Below are 26,574 nucleotides of genomic sequence, written 5' to 3'. Positions count from 1 at the left end.
TAATGAGCCATACACTAGAACTTTTTCTTAAAATTATACATCGCAGAATATACAAGCTATGCCAAGAGAGAATACAAGACCACAGTTTGGATTCATGAAAGGCGTAGGTACGAGAGATGCACTGTTTATGCTACATGTATTATTCCAGAGATGCAGAGATATGACTTGCGATATCTACACCTGATTTGTGGACTACCAAAAAGGATTTGACACAGTTCAACACTGAAAAATGATGGATGTTCTAACAAAAGCTCAAATAGATGATAAATACCGGCTTATAATACAAAATTTATACTGGAACCAATCAGCCACAATAAGAACAAATTTTGTAGATGAACCGACGGAAGCGATCCAGATTCTGCAAGGCGTTCGAGAAGGATGGAGGAAATTCAGAGGGTTCAGAGGAAATATTTAGTGAAACGAATTCAGTGGTTATTTTAAATTTATACGACTATTGACCCTCTCTAAAGGTTAGAATAATAAAATTTGGGTTAGCTCCCCATGCAAGGTCAAATGCCATCCCGACTGGACTGTTAAGAAAAATATTATAATCAACTTTCCTATTTTCCATCCCATCCTATCCCATTTGCTGACTATCGAACACTTTTCAACTGCTAGAAATAAAATTTAATCGGTATAAAATTCCTTTGAAAACACAGCCATACCTCCCGTACTATAACGTGCAGAAATCTTAATTTGGAAATGAGATTACCTACTGTTCGATGTTATTATATGGAGCTGAGACTTCAACATTAAAAAAATGCAATTTAAAAAAAATCGAGGCTTTCGAACTCTGGTTATACGCAGTCTTAAAAATATTATGGACTGATATAATTACAAATAAAGACGTACTGGTTTGGTAACGAAATAGAAATAATCACCATCATACACACATGAAGACCAGAATACTAACCTAACTGGCTGAAATACGGAAGATTGATTTAAAGAAGAAGATCTGTTTATCCGAAGGCAGAATTCTTGGTTGAAGAATATACGTGATTAGTATCAAGATCGATTGATTTGTTTAGAACAGCAAGTTTAAAAATAAAAATAGCCATTATAATTGCCAATCTTTGTAGGGACACAAACAAACCTAATGTCAAGAAAATAAAAAGATTAATAGACACATGGGAAATGAAATTATTCAGAGATATCACAGGCAAAACACTATGAGATAACGTAATGAGATCTCAGGCAAAGATGTAAGTGGGTGAAAGGACCACACATACAGAATGGGAGAACGCAGACTGGAAAAAAATAGCACCAGATAAATCATCAAACGGCTAGAGAAGTATATTAGGCTCTAGAAAAAGATAGAGTAATAACCTGGATCCAATAAGAAGGCGTCCGACTATGGATCAGATGCAAGCCTATCAGGGAACTCGGAGCAGAAATATGATGTCAATCCTTCATTAGCTAGAGAACAGCTATGCTTGCAAGGACTCATTAAGTGAATTCAGTCAAGTGTCAAAATTAGGTATATTATTTAGAAAACCGGAAGTCAAGACTGTTCATGTAGATATGTTGATAATAACTTATAGAAGGATATCGGGAAGGATGATATTCTCGTGCGCAACACAAGGTTTTTATGAGCTCGTCTTCATTTACTACAGATTGGTGACAACCCTGGTGAATTGTTCTCTATTTTAAGCATACTTCACGTCTGTGGCGGACCCCGGGGGGAGGTTTGGGGGTTAACCCCCCCCCTTCCCCCGCCAGGGCATATAAAGTAAAAAATATATAAAGAATAGTAGGAAAATGTAACTTGTCTTTCACACACAATACAATAAATCCAAAACGCTAATTGAATAATTAAATCTGATCCCGAGCCTAAGGGACTGGGTAGATTGTCTGTTTTAGGGCGTATCTTCATAGGTTCAGAAAGACAGATATAGATAAATGCCTATACTGCGAATATTCCGACATTGTTACTCACACAATGCTGGAGTGTAACAGATGTACAGTGGATAGAAACATAATGTATAAAGAAATAGATATGAACCCTGTGACTGTAAGAGAGCTGATCGTGAAGATTACGGGAACTACGGAGGGATGGAATAGTGTTCACAGTTACATCCGAGCAATCATCAAAAAGAAAGAAGAAGAAGAGAAACACCAACCGGGCCAACGACAGAGATAAGATCTAATTATTATTTTAGTAGGGATAAGCCGCAATTGAAGGTTAAAATAAGTTGATTGACGTTTGAATTTTTGATCTTTGATCTTGCACTGATAACTTTTTTATACTCCAACAATTAATAGGAAAAAGAATAGCGGTTGGTACCGAAGTACATCTAGCCTTCATCGATCTAAAAAAGGCGTATGATACAGTTCCAAGACTTAAATTGTGGCAAGTTTTATACAACAACTCGTCATTAGTCCATTCCTTTTAGGAATAATCACAGAAGTATACAGGGATAACACTACTTACCTAAAAATCGGAAATAGACCAAGTCGTCCTAGCTCAAGATTCTTATGTCTAGAATTTGTGATAAAGCGTCTATACAGAGAATATGTAAAATGGGGGTTACAAGTCAGCATGAAGAAAACAGAATATTTAGTTATCAATTCAGATGCAAGGTTTGTAGTGTTGATAGACGAGGACGTGGAAATCAAAAAAGTGGAAAAATTTAAATATTTAGGTGCACTCATTGCTAAGAACGGCTTGTGAGAAACCGAAATTAAACACCGAATTAATCAGGGACGTAAAATTGTAGGATGTCTGAACTCCTTATAGTGGGATCGCAATATTTTCAAAAAGAACAAAAAAAGAATGGGGCAAACTCTGGTTGAATCAGTTCTTTGATATGTCTCTAAAGTATGGACAATTAATGCAGACCTGAAGAGAAGATTTTTGGCACTTGAAATGGATTATTTGAGAAGAAGTGCTAGAATATCAAGGCAGGAAAGGAAGACCAACGAATCTATAAGAAATAACATGAATGCTACAGAAACGGTCATTGACAGAATAGAAAGAAGAAGTTCAAAAGAGTTTTAACACATTGAGAATGCCTGACAAACGTTGGCCTCAAAAAATTTACAAATGGAAGCCCCCTGGAAGAAGAAAAAGAGGTAGACCTCGACGCTCATGGAATGAAGGAATTAGAAGAGCGATGGAATCGAGAGGTTTGGAGGAGGAGCATGCCTTGGACCGGGAGGATTGGCGGAGGAGAACGGGAATACGGTGATAGCCGTCTCCAAAATGTATTGTATTTACAAATTGGATTAATGTCAAACGTCAATAAACTTATTTTAACCTTCAATTATGGCTTATTATTATGGTAATTACCTTAAAATGCCACAAGAAGATAGCTTCAGAATGATAGATAAGAGAAGAGAGTGGTGTTCGAAAATTGTCGTCATCCTTACAGCGGCCACCTCACTTTCGGAGTACCTGCGACAGTCAACTGCGCACAAGTAAAAGAGTGTGGTTTTAGTTGGTAGACAGGATAATAGATACCTGAATCTTTGGCACTGTTATCTTTAGTACTTTAAATTAAACTAAAACCCAAATTTTAGGGACTCAAAATGAAGGTAGCATAAAAAAATTTCAAACCTCCGCCCCCCCCCCTCTCAGGCAAATTCTGGGTTCGCCACTGATTCACGTGTTTTAACATAGTATTGAATATTATAGCTAAACTATTCAAAATTATACTCGACGCCAATGATTGTTTTGAGGTTGAGGCATAAAAAATAAACTCTGAATTCATAAATTGAACTTGTACGAATGTCTGACATTTTCTAAGCGATAAAATTTCACAAAGAAACTAATCATTTATCTTTATTTATATATTTATATTTTATATGAAAAACTGGTGATATTTTCAACCAGATCTCATTTAAATTTTGTATCTAAAAAGAAAACGTATCTGCAAAATTATAAATCATGTGTTTTTCTTTAAATTTCGAAAATAGTAAACCATTATCACTTACAGTGCATTTTTTGTAAAATATTTTAATGACACCCATTAAATAGCAGTTAAACGCCTTTACCCTTTGAAATTAAAACGTGAGCATTACGTCAATACCATAGTCTAAAAACCTAATAATTTGAAAGTTATGATGAAAATCTATTAATAGCAGGAGTTGGATATAAAATAAGAACCAGATATTTCCGTCCATTGAGAATAAAATTAGTTTTAACATGAAATTGTACTTTGTAGTAACCGAATAAAAAATAAGAGGTCAATGATTTCATTGTATTCGTTCTATTTGTCAACATGCATTTGTCTGGTTATTTTTATTGTTACAGTTGATCGAAAAAGCTATGTATATTTTACAGAATATTGAAGAAGAATGTATAATCACATAATTTGACCGAGATAAACAATTGGACGCCAAATTAAGCAAGTCTTCGTGTAAAAAAGATACTTTTTATTAATGATATATTAATATAATCTATAAGCTACCACAATGCAGTGACCGCTAAAACATTTAACGATTTAGGTCACTTGGAAATTTTTACCTTCTGTTGTATTTACACACTGTAAATATACTGTATTTGCACATTTTGTTATATTTGCACCGACTAATATATTTTCTTAAACAATCGTATAACTCTATTGTTGCGTTAAATGCATCTCAGTATTGTTATAGTTTCCCTAAATCCATCTATTTCCACCAAAAGAGAAGCAATTGACCATTCTTTTGACGATATATTAGATTTTTATTATTCCTTACGTGAAATTATATGAGACGTGAACCATTCAAAGACCGGCGCCACTGAAAAGATAAACAAAAATAAAGAAAAATTGCATTTAATTCATTCATTTCCGATGTACTTATGTGGTTTTTTAAAGACATTCATTGAGACATCGCTAGAATTCTAACCATATGGTAAACATTTGTATGCTGCAAGATGGTACGAAACTTTTAATGTAGTTAACGAAAGACAACATTAAACAATGGAGTATATATATTTTTATTAAAAGCAGTAATATAATTGCTGCTTAAAAATTAATTAACAATTCAGATTATATAAAAAAGGAAGAATTACACAAAAACTACCTATAATGTTAATAGTAAATTTAACAGTACAAATTTCTTAAAATGTATTAATTGTCGAGATTTTTGCGTGAGCACTTATTTTTCTTCTTCACATGCCATATCAGAGTTATCCGACGTTGGCCATCACCATTGCGAAGGCTTCTCGATCTTCTGCCACTTGAAATAATTGTCCTGCATTTGATATCTGAGGCCATTCAGGAATGTTTTTAACCAAAAAACCTGTTTTCTTCCTACACCTCTACGGCCTTCTATATCGATTTTCCTTCACTATATGTCCCAGATCAGACATTTTCCGGTGTTTACAACAGTATTTAGCAATTCTCTATCTTTGTTAACGCTCCTTAGTACTTCCTCATTAGTTTTTCTTGCTGTCCAAGGTATCTTCAGTATCCGTCAATGAATCCACATTTTCAATGTTTCAATTCTGTTCATACTTAATACTGTTAGTGTCCAAAATTCTGCTTCATACAAAAGTGCAGACTAAATGTAGCACTTAACCATTCTTTGTTTTAGTTCTAAACTAAGATGATTATTGCAAAGAAATATCTTCATTTTCATAAACGTTGTTTTAGTAATTGCTATTCTTTGTTTTATTTATGTCTGGATCTAGTTGGTCCGTTATGACAGTTTCCAAATATGTCATTTTGTGAACGTTTTCAAATTGGACTCCGTTTAATTAAAGCTCTGCATTTGGATGTGGGTTAGAGAGAATTACTGTATCGTCCGCGTATCTAATTACATTAAGTAGTTCTCCGTTGATTTTGATTCCATATGGCTCTATATGTGAGACCTCATAGGACTATTAAAATAGTTTTTGATTTTATTTAAATGTTCCACTGATCTTGTAGACCTAGGAACAAAATATTTTGCTTATTTACATCACATGAAAACTATGTAGTTACCTACATTAATTCTCCACAATTTTTTATATATTTCATCTATTCTCCACTCAATAATAATTATATATATAATCGGTTTAAAACGTACGGCGACGTTGTCCGATACCTAGACTTCATTTTCTTCAATATTCCCAATGTCCATCCCCTAAGTTCCTTACTCTCGTGGCTTTACGAATTCGCTTCTTCCAAGTTCTTTTTGGGCGTCTACTTTCTTCGATAATGTGGTATCCAATTGAGTACTTGTTTAGTTAATATGATTTCGTTCATTCTCTGTACGTGTCCGTACCAGATAAAACCAAATATGTTAAGATGTCAGTACTGATTGTGTCTTGAAATCCAATTTATTCTCTGATATTTTCACTTAAAACTCTATCTGTTCCTGATATTCTAACCGATCTTCTAAATACTACGAATGCTATAATTTTCGATTTTTTATTTGCAATTAGATGATTTTACTATTTTTGCCTCTATTTGCACCTGTTCTCCTTCAATGTTAGCTGATGTTCCTTTCTGAATATATTGTGGTCTTCTTTCAGTTAATACGTTTTTGTGGTGTTGTAACCACTGTTCTTCTGACATGTTTTGAAATTATACTTTTTCAGTACCCGTTGATCTAATGCTGTTAATGAATCGCCATGCATCTTTGTACCTTCTTCCTCCAATATATGCGTCTATTTTCTGACATTGTGTATCCCACATCTCATTTTTTAGGTGATTTATTTTATTTCATACCTATCTCATTTTCAGAACTCTTTCATATGTCCTAGATCTCCTAGAAACCTCTCATATAATCATCACTAAAAAAAACTTGGAGCATTATAAAATTATACCAAAAAAATTATTCGAATACAAAAGATATGCTGACGAGACATTATAAAAGGTAGTAACATCATGGAAAATGAAAATACAAGTAGATGCGCAAACCAAAGCTATACCAATCAACAGAGGAGTGCCATCTGCGAGGAGATGTTACCTCATCAAAGCTATTCACACTTGCACTGGAAGACGTGTTCAAAGACATTAACTGAGCAGATAAAGGAATAAATGTTAATGGAAGAAAACTGAGTCATTTGAGATACGCTGATGACATTGTAATATTCGCTACAAGTTTCGAAGAACTACAGACCTTTGATGACGCAACTATTTCAAGCTTCGGAAAAAGTAGGTTTTAAGATGAACTTGGAAAAAACAAAAATAATGACAAATACACCGAACATTAGAGAAATAACGTTGAACGACATAAATTTAGAAACAGTAAGCAAATACATCTACCTGGGACAGATAATGAAAGTTAACAAAGAAAATCAAACTGCCGAAATTACCAGAAGAATAAGGTTAACGTGGGCAGGATTTAGAAAACTGAGTTGGATCTTGAAAAGCACTAAAATAGAACAATATTTGAAAACCAGAATTTACGATCAGTGTATCCTCCCTATACTCAAGTATGGTGGTTCACAGATGTGGACACCCACCAAGTCTAATATGGATAAAATAGTAAAGGCACAAAGAGCGATGGAAAGATCTATGCTCGGAGTGAGACTTATAGCCAAAAAACAAACAAATGGATTAGAAACAAAACCAAAGTAAAAGACGCAGGAGAACATGCTGCCAAATTAAAATGGAGCTTCGCAGGACACATGCTCGACTGAAGGATAAAATATGGAACCACGAAATACAACAATGGAGACCATGGTTAGGAAAGAGAAGCAGAGGCAGACCACAAACGAGATACTCTGATGACGTTAAGAAGATCGGAGGACACAACTGGAAGCAAGTGGCGCAAAATAGAAAACACTGGATTGATTTGGAAATACAATAATGTCTATCAGCAAGACCAAATTTATGATTATAAGTAGAAGAAGCAGTGGCGCACCCAGGGGGTGGTTTTTGGGGGTTAAACCCTACCCCCTTCCCCCCCAGGTCACTATTCCGACACTGTTACTCACAAATTTTAAGGACTCAAAATTTTGGATAATTTTGGACAGATGAAATAACGAAGATCCTATGTCTAGTATAAAAAGTTAGTTTTTAAATACAATAAAAAAGAAGAAAGCTAAGGTATACAAGAAAATGGTCCCCAAATTATCAGTGCTGCTCTCAGATTTATCAGAAAACTTATGCATACATCTCTCTTTGAACAGAGAGATCAGTAGACTAACAAGAAATCTACTAGTAATTGTTAAGAGTTGAAAGTTGCATATGTGTCTATGAGACAGTTGAAAAAGACAAGATCTTTTCATAACGAAGCATAAGCTAAATAAATTTTTTCTGCCATGAGATTTTCTGTCTTTCCGTATCTTTTTCCTTGTCTTGCCCTTACCTTTCATAAGCAATCTGCGTAATGAATAATATCTTAAATAACCTGCGGTTCTAATTTTGATAGCTTTCATGATTTCACGTTTCTTGTTCGTTCTATCTAATATCTCAAAATGCAGTGTCGATCCATACATTATATTTTGTCAATCAGATAAGTTAAAATCATGAAATCGCTTATGCTTTCCTCTCTTCTTGGACAACCAAACCGCTGAACATGCCAAATTATTTGAAAAAGAAGACGCTCGACCAATGTGTGCTTCCAGTCATAACTTACAGTACGGAAACACTTTCCTTAACCCAGGCTACAGCAATCAAACTCAGAGTAGCCCAAAGAAGAATGGAACGCTCGCTACTTGCACTGACTCTCAGAGACAGAGTTAGAAACGAAGACGGGCGGTGGACCCAAAAAATTACAGTGTGGAGACTACGAGCAAACAGAAGAAGCAGATGTAGACCATCTACACGATGGATAGACGACATCCAAAAAATCGCTGGAAATTGGCTACAGGAAGCTCAAGACCGATAGAAGTGAAAGAAATTAAGGGAGGCCTATGTTCAAGCCACTAGATCTACGTTTACCAGTCGATCAAAGGCGTTACAAATATTGGTAAATTAAAAAATAAAAAATTATTACCGTGTTAATATACAAGAATATGAAGTTTTTTAACTTAACGTGCTTTCTTGTTCATTGTTTCTCTTCTGCACATCTCATTTCTAAGCTGTGGTACTCCCCGGGATAGTATTCGTTGTTTTATAATAGAGTATTTGTTTTCTGCCTTCTTCTTAACTAGTAACTTTCTGTTACTCTTGTTCCCCGTCCTTTCATTAAACACCAAGAAGTCATGTGCTCTGAATAAGACCTAGCAACTTTCTTATAGATAATTTTAAGCATTTTTCTTGGTTTAAACCTATTTTATTTGTTAATGAGTTCCTTATCGCTAGTATTTTTGCCCGCCTGTCTATATAGATATTTATTTTTTTTACTTCAATAACAGATTTTATCAGTTTAGACTATCGGGGTCGATCTGGAATACTGTGACGTGTTGCTCAAGTTACATTATTTGCTAAATTTACTTTTCTGTACTAGGACTCTTCATTCAGTTTCATGTACAGTCTTTGTTTCAATAGTAAATTATATATAATTATATATTATAATCACCGTTCATATAGTAGATTACATTTTCCTAGACAATACATTAATCTGAAACCAGGTTCTCCAAGTAGTCACAGTCTTTTTTATATTAGTGTTCGCCATATCATTATGTCTCCATATATTGTTAGTAAGTCTGAGGATGCCGTTCAGGTATTTAATCTCGCTGGTTCAGGGATTACTTCATGGACAACTTCAGCCTACTTAATTCAGTGGGTTTCGGCTTAAACGTGAAGGCAACCAGTATAGTTTTGAAGCGTTCATAAAGAGGTTCTCTTTTAGATGTGACTCGTGTTCAATTTGGTGTATACCACATCTGATTCTAGATGGAAATTTCCCTTGGTAACTATCATGATATGATTTGAGAAACGTTGAATCCATATTTGCTGTTTGCTAACTCAGAGAGTTATTTCATTTTATTCAGTTCTAATCATATAATTCCATTAGCTTATGGATACATATGTTAAGGGTGTTTTTTAGTGGTATAAAACTATGAAATGGAATAAAGTAAAGATGATTTTTTGAAGATTAACATAAAATTGACTTATTTGCTGCCATATATCGGAAATAACGAGGAGCATGTCGTCCTCCAAGTGGTCAAGAGGTTCAGGCTTATGGGCACAGACTAGCGACTTCATATATCCCCACATAAAATAGTTTAGCGGTGTTAAATCGCATGATCTTGGTGGTCAATTCACGGGTCCGAAACGCGAAACTATACGGTTACCAAACGTTTCCTTCAGCAAATCAATTGTGACACGAGCTGTGTGACATGTTGCGTCACCATTGAATAACCTTCTAGCATAGTTATTGAAGACGTACGGACCACTGATTCCAACATCAGTCCATAAAGCACGCTAAACAATCAGTTTTTCTGAATGTAATGGTTTCTCAGCATATATTTGAGGATTATTTTCACTACAAATACGGCAGTTTTGTTTGTTGATGTAACCATTCAATCAAAAATGAGCTTCATCGCTAAACAAAATTCGCTTATGAAAATCGTAATCAATGGCAACCTTGTTTTGGGCCCATTCACCGAATCTACGCCTTTCAGAAAGGCAGCATCGATGAGATGAGCATCGGTGATCGTGTAGCTCCAATTTTTGCATGAGTTGGATTTTGTAAGTACGCAAACCAAGATCTTTCCATAAAAACTTCCATAAAGTAGATGGACACATATCCAACTGCTGTTCACGATGACGGATAGAAGGATTCGGGTCTTCCTCAGACAGTCTATTCATGCAACATAAATCACTTGTGTCAAAATGGCGGCCAGTTAAAAAAGTGTTGACAACTTACATTTCTATACCTCTAAAACACCATTTTCGCGTACCTAGCGATCAATTGTTTCTGAAAATACTGGTACTGTACAATAAATTTATCGAGTTCAGTAGATTTAAGTGTACTGTCTTTCTACTGTCAAGGTTGGGACAAAAAACATTTTAATTTCTCCCTGTATAAAACTGTTTCAGTCACGGCACAATATCCTTAATTAGCGATAAATATATATAATATTACATAATACATCAGTAAGGGGACATTACTACTATTACTACCTAATAGGGACATCGCATTGCACAGTGCATCTAACTGCAGTTTTAACTTGCAACAAACTATACATTTTTAATGGGCTATTACATGCAATAAAAAGGAAATAAATAATTTTTGAATTGCGTTAGATTTTAATTGTTTAGGAAATAAGTAGCTGGTAGGTATTTCTTCTTCGAGACCAAAGTTTTTGTATAACTTAGGCCTACATTTTACGAGACATAATTGTAGGAGAAATAAAATTGTATGAGTTATGTACTCGCGAAGGCACGTATTTTTCATTATTCGCTATGTTATGAATTTTATTGAGAATTTCTGGGGATTTTCTTCATAACGATTATACATTTTCTTTTTTTTTTTTTCATCTATTTTTGATATTGGTTGTATCCATGTTTTTTACGGTCATCATTTCTTTTTAACTGTTTCATTTCAGTTATTTCCCATTGCAAATATTATGAATTCGTGATTTAGTCAGTTTTGTAACTTTTCTTATTGCCCCATATTTTTTTCCCAAAATTCTCCTTAGATATTTATTTCCGCTGCATTTTTACTATCATATTTTGGTTTTGCCACGTATTGATGGCATAGATTATGATACTTCAGACAATTTTGTAATTTTTTTTCTTCATTTCCTATTATATTACAGAGGTTTATGTACTCGTACTCGTTATTTAAAAAAACGGCCGCTTCCATATTTTAACAAATTTTGATATAAAATTACTTTTTTACGGTTTAATTTTGATAATTTCTTAACGACTAGTAGGAAAGTTATACCAGAATAATTAACAGTTTAATAGAATTAATATAAGAATAACATAAGTACATATTATGTTTTTTTCATTTAGATTTAAGACAGCTTCTTGATGTCAATGCAAAACAATTATGCATGCTATCTTAATTTATTCCTTCTACACTGTTTTTTAATTGATTTTGATACCTGGATTCGCTCTTGATATTAATATTCGCGCTATCAGTACACCATCTTCAACAAAAACCAACTCTGTACAACCTACTATCGATATTCCTGCCGATGCGATTAATGATCCCCTCTGTGGCTAAGACGGGAGTAAGTAAATTCCATAAAAGTTTTACCTTTAAAATCCTAATTATCCTTAAACATAACGTTTTGCCACTGGGCTTCATTCCAACTAAGATGTTGATGAGCTAATGCCAATATTGCCAGTCGGTGACGTCCGAGTATTTTCGAGCACTAGTTTCTAAAAGAGCTAAGACTAGCACAGTCTTGGTTACTCAAAAGCATTCTCAAACTGACATTACTACAATAGAACAAGTGTCGTGACAATAACTAAAAGTGAAGTAGCCTTTATTACGGCAATCTTGATTGTTGCATATAACCAAACTAAAGAAGATGCAAAAAACGCAAATAGAATATGACTAGAAAAGGAATACATGAACATATATACAAGAAAAATAATCGAATGGAATCCCACAGGTAGAAGGAAGACCTAAAATAGGTTCTAATTTTTAAAACATGCCAGGGGTCTCGTCTAAACGACAGGATGAATCCCCAAGCTGAGTGTTAAGTCTCAATAGATCGCAGCGTGGAAACTCCTCTACCAAGTACAACACCCTGTCAGGTACGAGTCGTCTACAGACAATTCCGAGACCCAATTTCGAAAAGATTATAATACCCGTGTTTGTCCGTTTAAAGATCTGGTCTACTAGCAAGGATCGAACCCACCGTAAACCGATAATCCCCGACGGTCTAAATCAATGTCAGGCTCCCTGGCTATGGGTGAATAATCCAACGCTTGGTGAATTATGCTTTGCAATGATAGAGCCGACATGGAAGTAAAGTTCGTGTAACCTGGTTCATAACATAAGAAAGATCCAACAAATGATTGTAACAACTATAGACTACTAGCTGTAGTATCACACGCCAGTAAGGTGATTCTGTACATTCTGCAACGTCGTCTAGAAAATTTCATAAGTTGGCAAATAGCTCCCGAGCAAGCTGGATTTGTAAGGACATAGGTACTAGAGATGTAGAGAACGTAAGAAACATCATAGAAAAACGCAGAGAATATCAGATCCCGATATTCGTATGTTTTGTTGATAACACAAAGGCATTTGATAATGTTAGATGGGCAAACTGTGGATATTGACGACAATGGGTATACCTAAACACTTGACTCATCTTATTAGTAAACTTTATCAAGATAACCTGGCATATATTCGAATGGACGGATTTCTATCTGACGGATGCACTTAGGAGAAGGGAGTATGCCAGAGATGCGTTTTATCTCCCTGATTATTTAATATATATTCAGTGTTCATAATGCGCAGAGTCTTGGATAGTTGGGAGAGAGTAGTAAACCTAGGCGGTGTCAAGATATCTAAATTGAGTTTCGCAGACGATACTACTCTTCTAGCCTCTACTTCAGAAGAATTCACCAACGTATTAAAAAAACTCAGAGGCAGAAAGTGCTAAATTTGGAGTCAAACACTTAACTACAACAAAACCAAAATCATGGTTATTGAACGCCATCAATAGTTTCCTGAAACCCGAACTATTGCGGGATGCGAAGTAGTCTCCTCTATTATATATCTTGGAGGTCTAGTTAACAACACAGGCAGTTGTGAACCCGAAATTCGAAGACGCCTTCAACTTGCAAGAGCAGCAATGAGTGAACTAAACGGGGTCTGGCGTGATCCTCACGTTACTATGACAAACAAGAAGAGACTCGTTTCATTCAACTCTGGTCTTTTCCATATCTCACAGTCAAAGATTCAGATAGACGACCCATAGACGCTTTTGAAAAGGTGACATGGAGACGACTGCTTCGAATTCTATGGACGGCTCGCTGTACGAACATCTCGGTCCTAGATGAAATTAAACCCAATCAGCGTCTCTCTAGTACTGTTTACTCTAGAATTTTAAATGGAGAAGTATCATTGATTAGACTATCCGAGCTGATGAAGCTCAATGATGAACCACAACATATTTGCCAAGATGTTAATGACTATGATGATGATGAACCTTCTGGATAAGGTCTAGTAGAGTCTTCAAGTGGCGCAAGCTCCCCTAACATGACTTAACGACCACTTACATAGTCGGCACCGACGGCTTTACGTTCCCTCTGAATAACAATGGCGGCTTAGTTAAATTAAAAATGGAAAATTTTGTCAATAGCGGGAATGGAAACCGGTCCTTCTAGCTTACTAAGGTAACATAGCCACTGCGCTATGACCGCCACGGTTAAGGCAGTGAAGCCTATAATGTCCTTGAATATACGTAGGAGTTATTCGAAACACCAAACACAAGTTTATAACAACATTAGAAATCCTAAGATTCCCCTGCGCTTTCTACAATTTGCAAAGCAGACAGATTGATAAATTAGTCGACAAGGGAATCTATAATTTGCATTCCACATGCCGCTCATTACGGAAAAAATTCTTAGTGATTTTAGTTTCTAGTACTCGAAACCGAGTAAAGAACTAAAACAGAAAGACGGTATTAGGTTTAATTTCAATGCAGGGCATCTGCCATCCGCCTATACATATTTCAACCTCATTATGTATCATCAGAGCGTCATATGCAGAGGCTCTGAATCGAAATTAAGTCTCTCTCTCGTCGTAGTATAATAATTATAAAAATAAATATACATATGTAAAAATACCGTCTTTCTGTACAAATTTATAAATAAAAAAAAAATGTTGTAACAGAAAGTTATAAAAACCGATTAAATTGTTTATAATGTTGCTGAAATGAGCTGGATTTGTTGATCGAAGATTCTAATATTTAACTCATAGAATGTATTGATTCAATAACTATGTTAATCGCAAAATAAACTAGGCATTGGTAAATAGTTTTGATGATAAAATATTGAGACATATATCTTATGATTCAAATGATTCATATTGCCAGGTATATTGTGCTAATGCGCCTTGTATTATCAAAAGGATTTTATATCAAAATACTGATAAAAACTATTTGTCACTGTGAAAATCCGTGGTGAAGCATACATTTCGTTATTATTTTATAGTTAATTCAAGTGTAATACATTTTAATATTATTATTTGCATTACATCACTACCGTATTTTTCAAACAAATAATATTGAATGGTATTAACGATGACCTGGAGAAAGAAATTAAAATTAGCTAGTACACAGACGACACAGTTATAATAGCTGAAAGTACTGAAGAGCTGCAACAAATTCTGAACGTTAAAAGATTTGTAAAAGAGTTCTACTCGTTCTGCAAGATATTCAATTTAACCCGTTTGAACAATACTGTTCGAACCATTTTTATTTATAGTTTTATAATTTTTGACTATTGTGTGGAAATAATACGGAGTTTTTGTAACTACCTAACGTAACGTATCTCCCTATACGTAAAGAACTAACGTATCGAAGAAGATGAACGTTAAATTTAGAGTTAAAGTTCTGCACGCAACGTATGTAACGATGGTGTTGCCCTCATCGAATTAGTGATTAACTAATAAATTGTCAGTGCCGGTCTTGTCCTTGTCATTTAACCCTATTTTTGATATTCAAAATAAATAACAAATATTTTTTTGAACAATTTTTAATTTTTGAGATGGACTCGATATTAAATGTAGGTGCCTTTACGGATGATATATATATATATATATATATATATATATATATATATATATATATATATATATATATATATATATATATAGGGTAGGTGGGGGCAAAAGTCCGCATGGGGTAAGAATCCGCACACGCTTTCTAGATGACAGAGCGAATATATTAACTTGATTCACACATGGATCGGTCAGTACCTTTCGAACAGCGCTGTAGATTATACACGTGTTTCGTGCGGCGGTAGTTAACGAAAATATGAGGTAAGTTTTAAATTTTGCTGTTCTAATCTAATTTTTTTATTCATTCTTTTGAAGATTGTATGTGTTAAACTATTTTTCTAAAAAGTCTTTTAACTAATTTATGTAAGCCGGTTTATTGCAAATAATGTTAAGACACAAAATCTTTAATTTGAGGTTAGTTTGTTCCAAACAAGCCTAGCTAAAATTAATAGTGAACTTTGGGGTAAAAGTCCGCATGTCGGAAGGGGCAAAGATCCGCATGCGGATTTTTGCCTCATTAAGGAAGTTTTTGTTTATTATCTAGAATTTTACTTATTTCATAAAGTTTTTTTTAGAAGTTTGTATAAATTACGTTTTTGTTTGTTTGTTTGTAAAAATTACGTTTTTGTTTTAGGACGTACAAGAGAAAAAATGAGAACCTAAGACCATTTACAGACGATGTTTTTATGCAGGCTAAACATTTAAAGGAAAGGGGTCTATCAACACGAGAAATAGGTAGAACTCTTGGCTATGATGAATCTACCATTCGAAAGAGGCTAAAAGCGGACAGAAGCGTTAATTTCTTGGGTAGATTTCGACCTGTATTTACTCCAGAACAGGAAAAGCAAATAGTGGACCATTGTAAAGCTTTAGACTTACGTTTCTATGGGCTCACCCTAAAATCGCTTCGTTTTCTGGCATATCAGTTTGCAGAACGAAATGGTATTCAGCATCAATTTTCTAAGCAATCAAAACTAGCAGGTAGAGATTGGACTAGAAATTTTATGAAACGAAACCGCCTTTCACTACGTACACCACGAAAAACCAGTGTAGCTAGGACCATGGGGTTCAACAAACATCAATTGACACAGTATTTTCAAAATTTAAAATCTGTCTTGGAGAAATATAAATTTCCAGCGAATAAAATCTACAACATGGATGAGACTGGTCTACAAACAGTGCCAAATAAATTACCTAAACATGTTGCTCCCACTGGAAAAAAAGAAGTAGCAAAAAATGTAGCTGCAGAGCAAGGAAGAACTGTGACAGCTGCATGTTCTATGAGTGCAACAGGACACTATGTTCCACCATTCTTTATTTTCGCACGCAAAAGACTAAATCCTCTTTTGATAAAGGACGCTCCAACTGGTTCTGTTTTGGCTGTAACTGATTCTGGATACATGAATTCCGTTAAGTTTCTTCAATTTTTGGAGCACTTTCGCAAATATACAAATCCTTCCGCTGAAAGCCCAGTGCTAATAATTTTGGATAACCACATATCCCATACCACTCTAGAAGCCATCACTTACGCAAAAAATAATAACATCCATTTGCTCAGCCTCCCACCTCATAGCAGCCATCGAACTCAACCACTGGACAGAAACTTTTTTAGGCCATTAAAAGCTTACTATGATGATTTGTGTGATAATTGGACCACATCTAATCCCGGTCAAGTAGTCACAGAATACCACGTCGCTGGATTATTTAAGCAGGCCTAGAAAAAGCTGTTAATGGATTTAAAATGACAGGTATTTTCCCTTTAGATGAAAATATCTTTACTGAAGAAGATTTTTTACCTTCTTCAGTAACTGAACAAGAGCAAGAAGAAGTAGATGATCTTGACCGAAATAATAAAGATACACAATTAAGAATTGTATTTGACGAAGACAAAAGTCAGGAAAATGACAAAGCAGAAGAACTAAATAGTAAAGCAGAAGAAGCAAGTGGTGAAGCAGAAGAACGAAATGTTGAAAATCAACCAGATAGAGCTAGTATTTCAAGTAACCGGGAATCAAAACCCGGAAGCTCGAAAAATGAAATGTCTACTACGTTACCGTCAGATATCATTCCGTTGCCAAAACTAACAAAAAAGAGAAAACGAACAAGAAAAGGATTGAAATCTACACTTCTGACATCTACTCCACATAAAGAGCAAATGGAAATCTCAGAGCTGGAGAAGAAATACAAAATAAACGAGAAAAAAAGGAAGGAAAGCATTAAGGAAAATAAAAATACAGTAAGAAAAGTATTTGAAGAAAAACAAAATATACTAAATAAAAAGGAATATGAATATTCTTCTGACTCGGACGCGCAAATATCACTTCATGATAGTAGCAGCAATTCAAGTTTTTCTGAAAGTGATGCTGATAATGAATTATCCGAATTAAGTCCAGGAGAGTTTGCTATAGTAAAAGTTTACGGCAAAACCAAGGACTCATTTCGAATGTATGTTATGCGAATTACTGTAATAGTAGATGAGGGTTACAGTGGTATTTATTATAGAAGGGCACCCAATACAATGCGTTTTTCAGAAACTGAAGAAGAGTTTTTTGTTAACAAGACAGACATTATAAGGAAACTTTCCAAGCCATTGCTAGGCAGTTCTGCTAGATTTAAGGACTTTGTGAGCTTTTCAACCGATTTAAGTGATTTAATGTTGCACTAGTTGTAACCTAAAAAGTGTTTCAGCTTTTAAAAATTTCTTTTATTTTTTATCTTTTTGTGTTTAGGTCATATATTTACTTGTTTGTATGTTTATAAGTTTTTAGATCATGTTTTTTGACAAAATAAAGATTTTTATTTGATACGTTGTTAATTTTTATTTTTATAAAATTATTTTTATTCAAAGGGGGCAAAGATCCGCTATGCGGACTTTTGCCCCAATTAATGGGGCAAGAATCCGATTTGTAAAATATTGTACTTTCCGCTATAGTTTTTTTTCTTACAGCTGTTTAGCTGTTGTTTTATATTTAGAGCTAAGGGCATTAGTTATCCTAATGGCCTGACAAATTTAATATGTATACTGCAATCAAAAGTGTGGCAAATATTGCATATATATAAAGTGCGGACTTTTACCCCCACCTACCCTATATACATTAAATAGCCGTTCCAAAAATTCCAAAATTCCGTAGAATTTCGGCCGGCTACCCTTGAACTCTCCCGAACAGCATGGAAAGAAGACCGATTTTATCTTAGGGGAAACTACTAGAAAAATACTTATTAGAAAAACATGTTTACAGTTTAGGCATGAGTCATATTTATCGTAACAATACCTTTGACCAGTCACAAGAAACTGATGACTAATCAAAGCAATGCAAGAAATCATGAAGGGAGGCGAGTCTACCAATTTCACTCTTGGCCTCTTAATATCCAGATTTCTGTATCTAGTAGCAGATCTTCACCTTTTTTATATTCGCGCATTTGTACTGCAACATATCTTGATAATGGTGTGTTGCTCTTGTAAACTTCTTTAAGGGCTAAACATTCCGATACATAGATTAAGACTGGAAAGAGTATCGAAAGTATCAAAGTCAACTTTTTTTCTAACAGTCATATCGTTTATTACTTGTTATGGACCCTTTGTGTATAAAAAACTATTAAGATGATTATGCTCGAAGAGAAACATAATCCAGCCAGAGGGTCTGCGGCCAAGGGGTGGATGTTGCTTGATCATCCGGTAACACCAGTGGTATAGTTTGTTTCACGAAAAATGGTTGAGTGCTTAATGGTTACCTGAGTTGATCCTATTGTGTATACAAGAGTCTCTCAATAAATTACCGAAGTACACAGGGTCGCACTTCAGAAAGTTTGTTATTTAATATATTTCCTTGGTAGCTGTGTAATACACGATTATAAAAATTTATTAAATTATTTCATATGGTATTTTCAGGTTGTTCAAGTGAATATACTTGATAATTGAACAATTTTTAACATGAAGAAAGTAGTTTTTTTGTTCTACGTGAATAATTGTAGTATATGGATGGATCTAAATTTAGAAAGGTACTTTCCTTCACACTTCACACTTAGGACTGTCAGCAAAAAACTGGCGTGTTTAAACGTTTTTGCTCTTCCTAATCGGATATCGTTAAAAATGTACAGTAATAATAGTTCTATTTACAGTATATACATACAAACGACTACATAATGTACAAAAAATAGATTAATTAAAAAAACAAATATAGAAAGCTGTCGCTATCCTCTTCAAGATTAATAACAATTGGTTTAATTATGTGATTCAAAGTAACATATGAATTTTCTACGGTCATTACGTGGCGTACTGAATTTTTCCAACTTTCTGGGGAGATATCATCAACAAATTTCCTTATTCGACTACACCACCACTTAAAGTCGGAGAAACATTTTGTGACCTAACATTTGACTTTAGTTGGTGCCACATATGCTCTATGGGATTAAATAAACAATAGTAGGGCGGAAGCCGTAACACTGTATGTCCCATGTCCTCGGCCAATGCGTCACAAACATATACTTTTTTAATAGAAAATGATTTTAACACTTCTAACAGTTCATTTTTTAAATAACTTTCTTCAAAATATATCATTTTCTAACAGGTAGTTTTGAATTTCAATTTTCGTGTTATTTGCACTTGGAGACTTATGTAATTGACGACTGTGGTAACTTGCAGTGTCCATTACTATCATACTATTTTGAGGAAGGTTAGGTATAAGACAATTCTTAAACCATTGCTCAAAAAGCTCTGCCGTTGTATCCTCATGGTAGTCCACGCAGGAGTCTTTAATGTTCTTTGCAGAAAGCCATAAGGCATTTGGGACCCAACCATTTTCTGATCCTGCATGTAAAATTGTTATTCTTTTCCCTTTGTTTGATGGAGCTTTTGTTTGACACCTGTTGGAAGAATCGGACCATCCTTTGGATGGTGTTTCATGAGTTTCAAACCATGTCTCGTCCAGATAAATTATTGGCCGATCTTCTGTACGGTACTTTCTTATGGAAGTTATCTATTCAGTACGCCACTTTTGTAAACGATGGGACTCCATAAGCACTTGTCTTTTGTCAATTGTTCGATATCTGAAGCCCATTTTAGACAAAATCCTCCAAAGACTAATTCGGCTACAGTTTATTTGTGTATCATCATTAGTAAGCCGTTGTTTTAAAGCATCTAATGTAGGTATCCGTTGCTCTTCGTACATTGTGTAAATTTTTCGTCTTATTAAGTCCTTATCACTTTCGTCAATACATTTGGTAGAACCGACATCCTTACGCTTCCTTCTTGACTTAATGGGATTTGATGTAATTCTTTTCACTGTGGTTAGAGGTATTTTCGTTAAATCAGATATTTCACAGGCAGCAGTATTAGCAGTAAGTCCTCTTGTAAGTAAAGAACTATATATTGTTTTTACGATTTCTCTAGCGTCAGCAGATAAATGCTTTTTCTTTGCTGGAACACTGGAAGAAGCACCATCAATGTTTTTCCATGGACGCCACATAATGCTGTTTTATAGGTATAAATAGTTATAACACTGGTAACACTTTCAACTAAATGAAACAAAATGTATATTTAAAAATTTTTCATCGGTTTTATATACTTTTACAAATTATACAGAATAGAGGGAACCTGTATAATTATTCCAGGAAATACTTAACGATCAACAAATTTATTGTGGTCATTAAAAGATCAACCATTGATAGTGAAACTGTTAAAATGTTTATAACTTTATGAAATAAAATGTATTCTAATCGTTTTTATAATTTTATACGATTTTTTAATCGTTTTTATATTACCAGGAATTTATTATACAAACAAGATAACGACACTCCACAGTAGCTTCAATTTTACCTGAATACTTACCTGCTCAACTAATGTTGACTAAGCTGGGGTACTTGCGGTCGGGTTTTATTGCAATCATTAAGCACTCAACCATTTTTCGTGAAATAAACTATACAAGATTTTATTTTTCATTTCACATAATATAAAAACTAAAACAGAGACTACTATTTACTGCACCTACAATTATATATATATATATATATATATATATATATATATATATATATATATATATATATATATATATATATGCATATTGTTAGTAGTCTATTGAATTTGAATTAGTCTATGGCAGCTGTGTTGAGTATATTATGTAGTTGTCAGTTGGATTTATATTTAGTTATGGATTTATCATCCTCATCATTCTGGATTTACAACCCTGCGTGGGTCCTAGCCTCCTTAAAAATTTCTCTCCAGTCGTCCCTATCCATCGCCTTTCTCCGCCAAGCACGTATTCCCATATTTCTCATGTCTTTATCGATGTTATCAAGGAACCTTGTTTTGGGTCTTCTTCTTCTCTGACGTCCTATCTTAATATGTTTTACGATATCAGGTTCCTGGTATATTTCATAAAGTTCGAAGTTGTATCGTCTTCTCCACACTCCATTCTCATTCAATTAAGTTATGGATTTACCAGAAAATATTCGAGAAAGAGCAATAAAGGCAACAGAAAATTTATTGCCGCTTTAATCCAGGTCATTGCACAACAAAGAGTACAAAATATTTATTTAATGAAAAATGAAATTTCTCGGTTCAAATTATATTTGCCAGCTTTCAAAAGTCGAAAGGTGTTTGTTCTATGCAGAGGGTAATACACTTATTTGATGAATCGTAGCATTTTAGTGAGATTATATAGCTTCGGGACTAGTTTTGGACGCAGTCTATCCATAAATTTTCATCTCAACAACTATAATGTAATAATTCAGTAGCTGTCAATAAAACTATATTTTACTCCACAACTTCAACATTTTATTTTATCATCGTCGATCGAGAAGAATCGGACAAAGGGAAATAGAAACAATTCGAACTTATAATTACATTCGAATTTGTCTAATTGGCTTACTTTCAGGAATTGATATGTTAATTTTTGTTCTTTTTTATGTTTATTTCACGTTTCTGTTTGAATTATTTTAGTCCGAAAAGTATTCTCCGAATTCCTTGTGGACTAAATAATAAATTTTGAAATCCACATTAATTGTTAACAAAAATGCTGATATTTCCCGTTTTTATAATTTAATCTTTTTTTAAAAACGGATTCTGAAGGATACATCCCGAAAAAATCGTAAGATTTTGGAAGCAGATCATATAAATTTTTTATAGAAGTTTAGAATAATAACATGTTTACAGGTTAAATATGAGTCATATTTATCGTAACAATGTATATAACAGGGCGTTATAGGCCATAACGTCCGTTTATTATGCTCTAGGATATATTAAGTGTGTTTATGGTAACCGTATCCAAGGTAAAATAAACATAATATGTAAGTGAAAAATAAAAAAATAAAAGTTAGATATTTGCCAATTTTTTATTATAAATGGATCACGGATGGAGCAAAGTAATCATCCCTCGTATATTCAGTATATTATTTATCAATATTTTTTCTCATTCTTTATTTTCATTTATCTTAATGTTATCTTTAATCAAATACCATCAACATATCTTTTTAAAAATTTCAAATTAGTTAGTCAAACATTAAAGACTCTAGCAGAATTTTATAATTTCACAAAATATAATTGTCCCTAGCTGTGCTTACTCAAAGTCTATTCTCAATATCTCCTGTTTAAAATTGTCACTTAAAGTTTGCGGCGCGGCGCCTGGACAGCAAACGTCGCGACGCCGTGTTTGTCTTGTGACGATGCACATCTAGAACGTGGTTAAGATAATCAAATCTATGGTCCTTTGAATTTTCAAAAGTGTGTAAATTGTTGTTTGTCGCGTTGTACTGAGATGCTCGGCGCCATTCATTTTACGTGTTCAGAACATCTTATAGTCAAGTCAAAGATAGCTAGGAGGTCATAAACCTGAGCATTATTTCTGCGAAATTCGCTAATATGAACAACGGTACGTACAAATAATCAAGAAAAAGTTTCTTCAGGACTTATCCGCGATACACTTTTAGACTTTTCATTAATTTGTTGAAATAAAAATCGATCGATCTATTTACGTAATCTTTTCATCATCACAATCAAAATGATATAAACCTTTAAATTTGTACTACCTGAAATGAAAATTGAAAGTAAAGTTATTTATATAAATCCATTCTGTCTTCTTCTAATTCTATCTCTGTATTTAATTTTACATTTTATCTCTTGATTCGGAGTATTCGAAGAATATCTTTTGATTCGGATGTTAAAATGAAGTTTAAATTTAATTTAGTATTGCCAGACATTTCCCCTGGATTTGACTGCTTAACGTAATTAATAAAAACAGATAACATAAAAAGTTTTTTAATTACATTATAAAATTATTGAGTAATCACGGCGCTTGGGTTGAAGAGTTAAAGACTTCTCAGGATGAAAAATTCGAAGAAAGTAACTGAAGCAAAGAAGCATTTAGCAAGTCTAAAGACAATGTTTATATATTAAGCAGCACTGGCTCCTTAATCAAGGACAAAAATCAGATGAAAATTTAATTTCGCCAAAAGATCAGGTGAGTGGGGCGATTATCACAAACCCGTGACAGGAATTGAGGAGATAAACCAGACTACAGAAATGTCGCGGCTCCATAAAGTTCGGTTCAAGGACGTTCAGATAAATATACCCTCACCTCAAAAGGAGCCAGATAAATAAAGTACCTTTCCACGTGCACATCTGTCTACGAAAGGAATAGAACAGAGAAAACACACGACTCAGACTGCACAGACGGGCCCAAACATCTGTATTTTATGTACAAATTTGTGTAATCTTGTATTGTGGAAGAGAAATTAAGCTGAGATCTTTCGAAATGAAGCGGATCAAAATATGAACGGATAGTCAAGTCTCCAGGAAGCTCTTAGAAACCCTAAGGTGGACTCTAGGTGGGGAAACATATCAGTGCCATACTGGTATGGGTTTCAGATCACCAGGGACTAAAAGGCAATGAAAGAGCTAATGAAATTGCCAGGAGAAGAGGATCAGATACAACATATTTTAATCCAGAATCAGCCGTAGGAGTGCCAAAAAGCCCCGTCCGCAACCGGAAACAAGCCTGGCTCCGCACATAACACAACTTAATAATCAATTCACAGGAAATAACACAAGTTAAGGCCTACATTTATTTGTGTACCAATATAAACGTACCGAAATCAGTGGGATCATTCATGTGAAATGAAACATGGAGAAGGCTAGAGCAGCGTTTGTTAAAAAGACCACAATTTTCAAGACGCATGACTTGCCATTAAAAGCCAGACCTGCATTCTTCGATGCTTTGTATTTTCCATTCTTCTTTACGGGTTAGAATTTTGGACACTAACGGATGCATTGAGGTTTCGAGATGTGGTGATACAGAAGAATGTTGAGATTCTCATGAGCGGTTTGTATATCAAACCGTGAAGTCATCAGAATGCTCGGTAAGGAATGTGCACCGAACTAACGCACGTCTCTAAAGTTTTCGGAAAAAATAAATATATATTTTCTAATTGTAAATTAAGTTATTTTATTAACTAAATACAGGAAGTCTACGTATTTAGGTATATAATGTATTTTTATAGACCAGATAGAGGTCCATGATCTTTGATGGCACGTAAATTTGGTCTTGCATGTGCAATAAGCCTTTGGACTGTTCTAAGTCAATCTCACGAAATTTTTGCAAAATTATTCGCCTTAGCTGATCTTCATTTTGGGCTTCCCAGCCGTTAGTATACACCATTCGACTCAAAACAGCCCAAAACTCTTCTATAGGCCTCGCCTGAGGCACATTTGGAGGGTTGTCGCGCTTGGGAACAAAATTTATATTTTGAGCAGTTAACCAATCTGTCGTTCTCCTGACGTAATGGCATGACGCTAGGTTGGGCCAAAATATGATTTCATCATTGGGGTGATGGATTTTTATAAATTGAACAAGATTTGTAAAACCCTGTCAACGTAATTGTCAGCATTGAGAGCTTCGCCGCGAACACGCTCCGCCCAACAAACGGCTGTGAAACACCACCTTCTGAGACGACACACCATACCAAAATTTTATTGGCAAATTTCACTTTTCCCTTAAAACTTCGTCCGGTGCATCTTGTACATTGCGTGTATAAAATCCGTCGTTGCTCTTAATTTCGGAATTGGATAAGGTAAAATACTTTTTAAGTGTGTACTCAGGAGCGTTTTTTCAGTAAAAGTATATCGTTTTAAATTATTTCTAGAAATTGTTCTACTTACAGTCATTCGTGAAACATTATGTCTTCGGCCAACATTTCGCAAAGGCTCCTAATTGGTTCTCCATACTCTAAATTAATCTCTGTTCACGAGCAGGAGTTTAAACTCTTGGTCTTCCATTTTTGGGCAAATTAAGGCATGATATACCATTTTTGCACTCTTTAATTGTCTGGTAAATCGTTGACACAGAAATATTTTGAGCACTAAAAATTCTTACAATATCGCGTTGTGGTACATGTCCAACTAAACGATAAATACTTTGATAAATATTAAGTTTGTACGACATATTAACGAACCGTATTTGTCAAAACTGACATTGTTTATATCGTTTAAGTTGTTTACTAACTTTGGTTTCCAATGGCAACTTGATCCTACAATACTTCCTACCAATAATACTTTTAAATCTAAAATTTTCCGAAAACTTTAGGGACATACGTTATTAGAGCAGCAACAAATAAAGTGAAAATGTCATATATTAGTCATAACATCAGTAGCGGATAGGCATCTTAAGAAGAAGAAAGACAATATAGGAAATCAGGAAATTAAAAAATAGACTTAATTTTTTTTCAGTATATAAAAAAAAGGTTAAAAATCTACACTGAAAAATGTCATTTCGCCTCTAGTAGTAGTTAACAATGTTAATTTAAAACTGATGAAAATATAGGAAGGGACAAAAAATGGAAACACGAACTATTCATCTTAATCAAAGAGTACGGACATGGTTTTACGGACAAAGAGACACATAGCAATATAACACCCTGTATAACAATTATCACATCCATCAATCAATTTTGGACCAGAAAAAACTTAGATAACCCAAACAACAATAAAACAGAGTTGTATATAGATTAACGAACCATCTTAATAACACCAGAAAACGTTAAAGAAATAAAGTTTATTTATAGACCAATCAAGTTAGTAAAAAT

General features: G+C 34.3%; 2 protein-coding genes across 3 annotated transcripts in view; both read left to right on the top strand.

Moving 5' to 3' along the window:
* The window catches only part of Frl (formin-like protein), a 268,117-nt gene that overhangs the window by 95,660 nt on the left and 145,883 nt on the right, over nt 1-26,574 (top strand). The gene's annotated exons all lie outside the window — the stretch shown is intronic.
* On the top strand, nt 15,607-17,216 carry LOC140433344 (uncharacterized). Its single transcript, XM_072521372.1, has 2 exons — nt 15,607-15,759; nt 16,133-17,216. The coding sequence occupies exons 1-2, from the start codon at nt 15,755-15,757 to the stop codon at nt 17,214-17,216; spliced, it is 1,089 nt and encodes a 362-aa protein (XP_072377473.1). The 5' UTR covers nt 15,607-15,754.

The sequence above is a fragment of the Diabrotica undecimpunctata genome, chromosome 2, assembly GCF_040954645.1.
Source record: "Diabrotica undecimpunctata isolate CICGRU chromosome 2, icDiaUnde3, whole genome shotgun sequence".
NCBI lineage: Eukaryota > Metazoa > Arthropoda > Insecta > Coleoptera > Chrysomelidae > Diabrotica > Diabrotica undecimpunctata.
The sequence above is the reverse complement of the archived record's forward strand: the minus strand, read 5'-3'. Positions and strand labels throughout refer to the sequence as shown.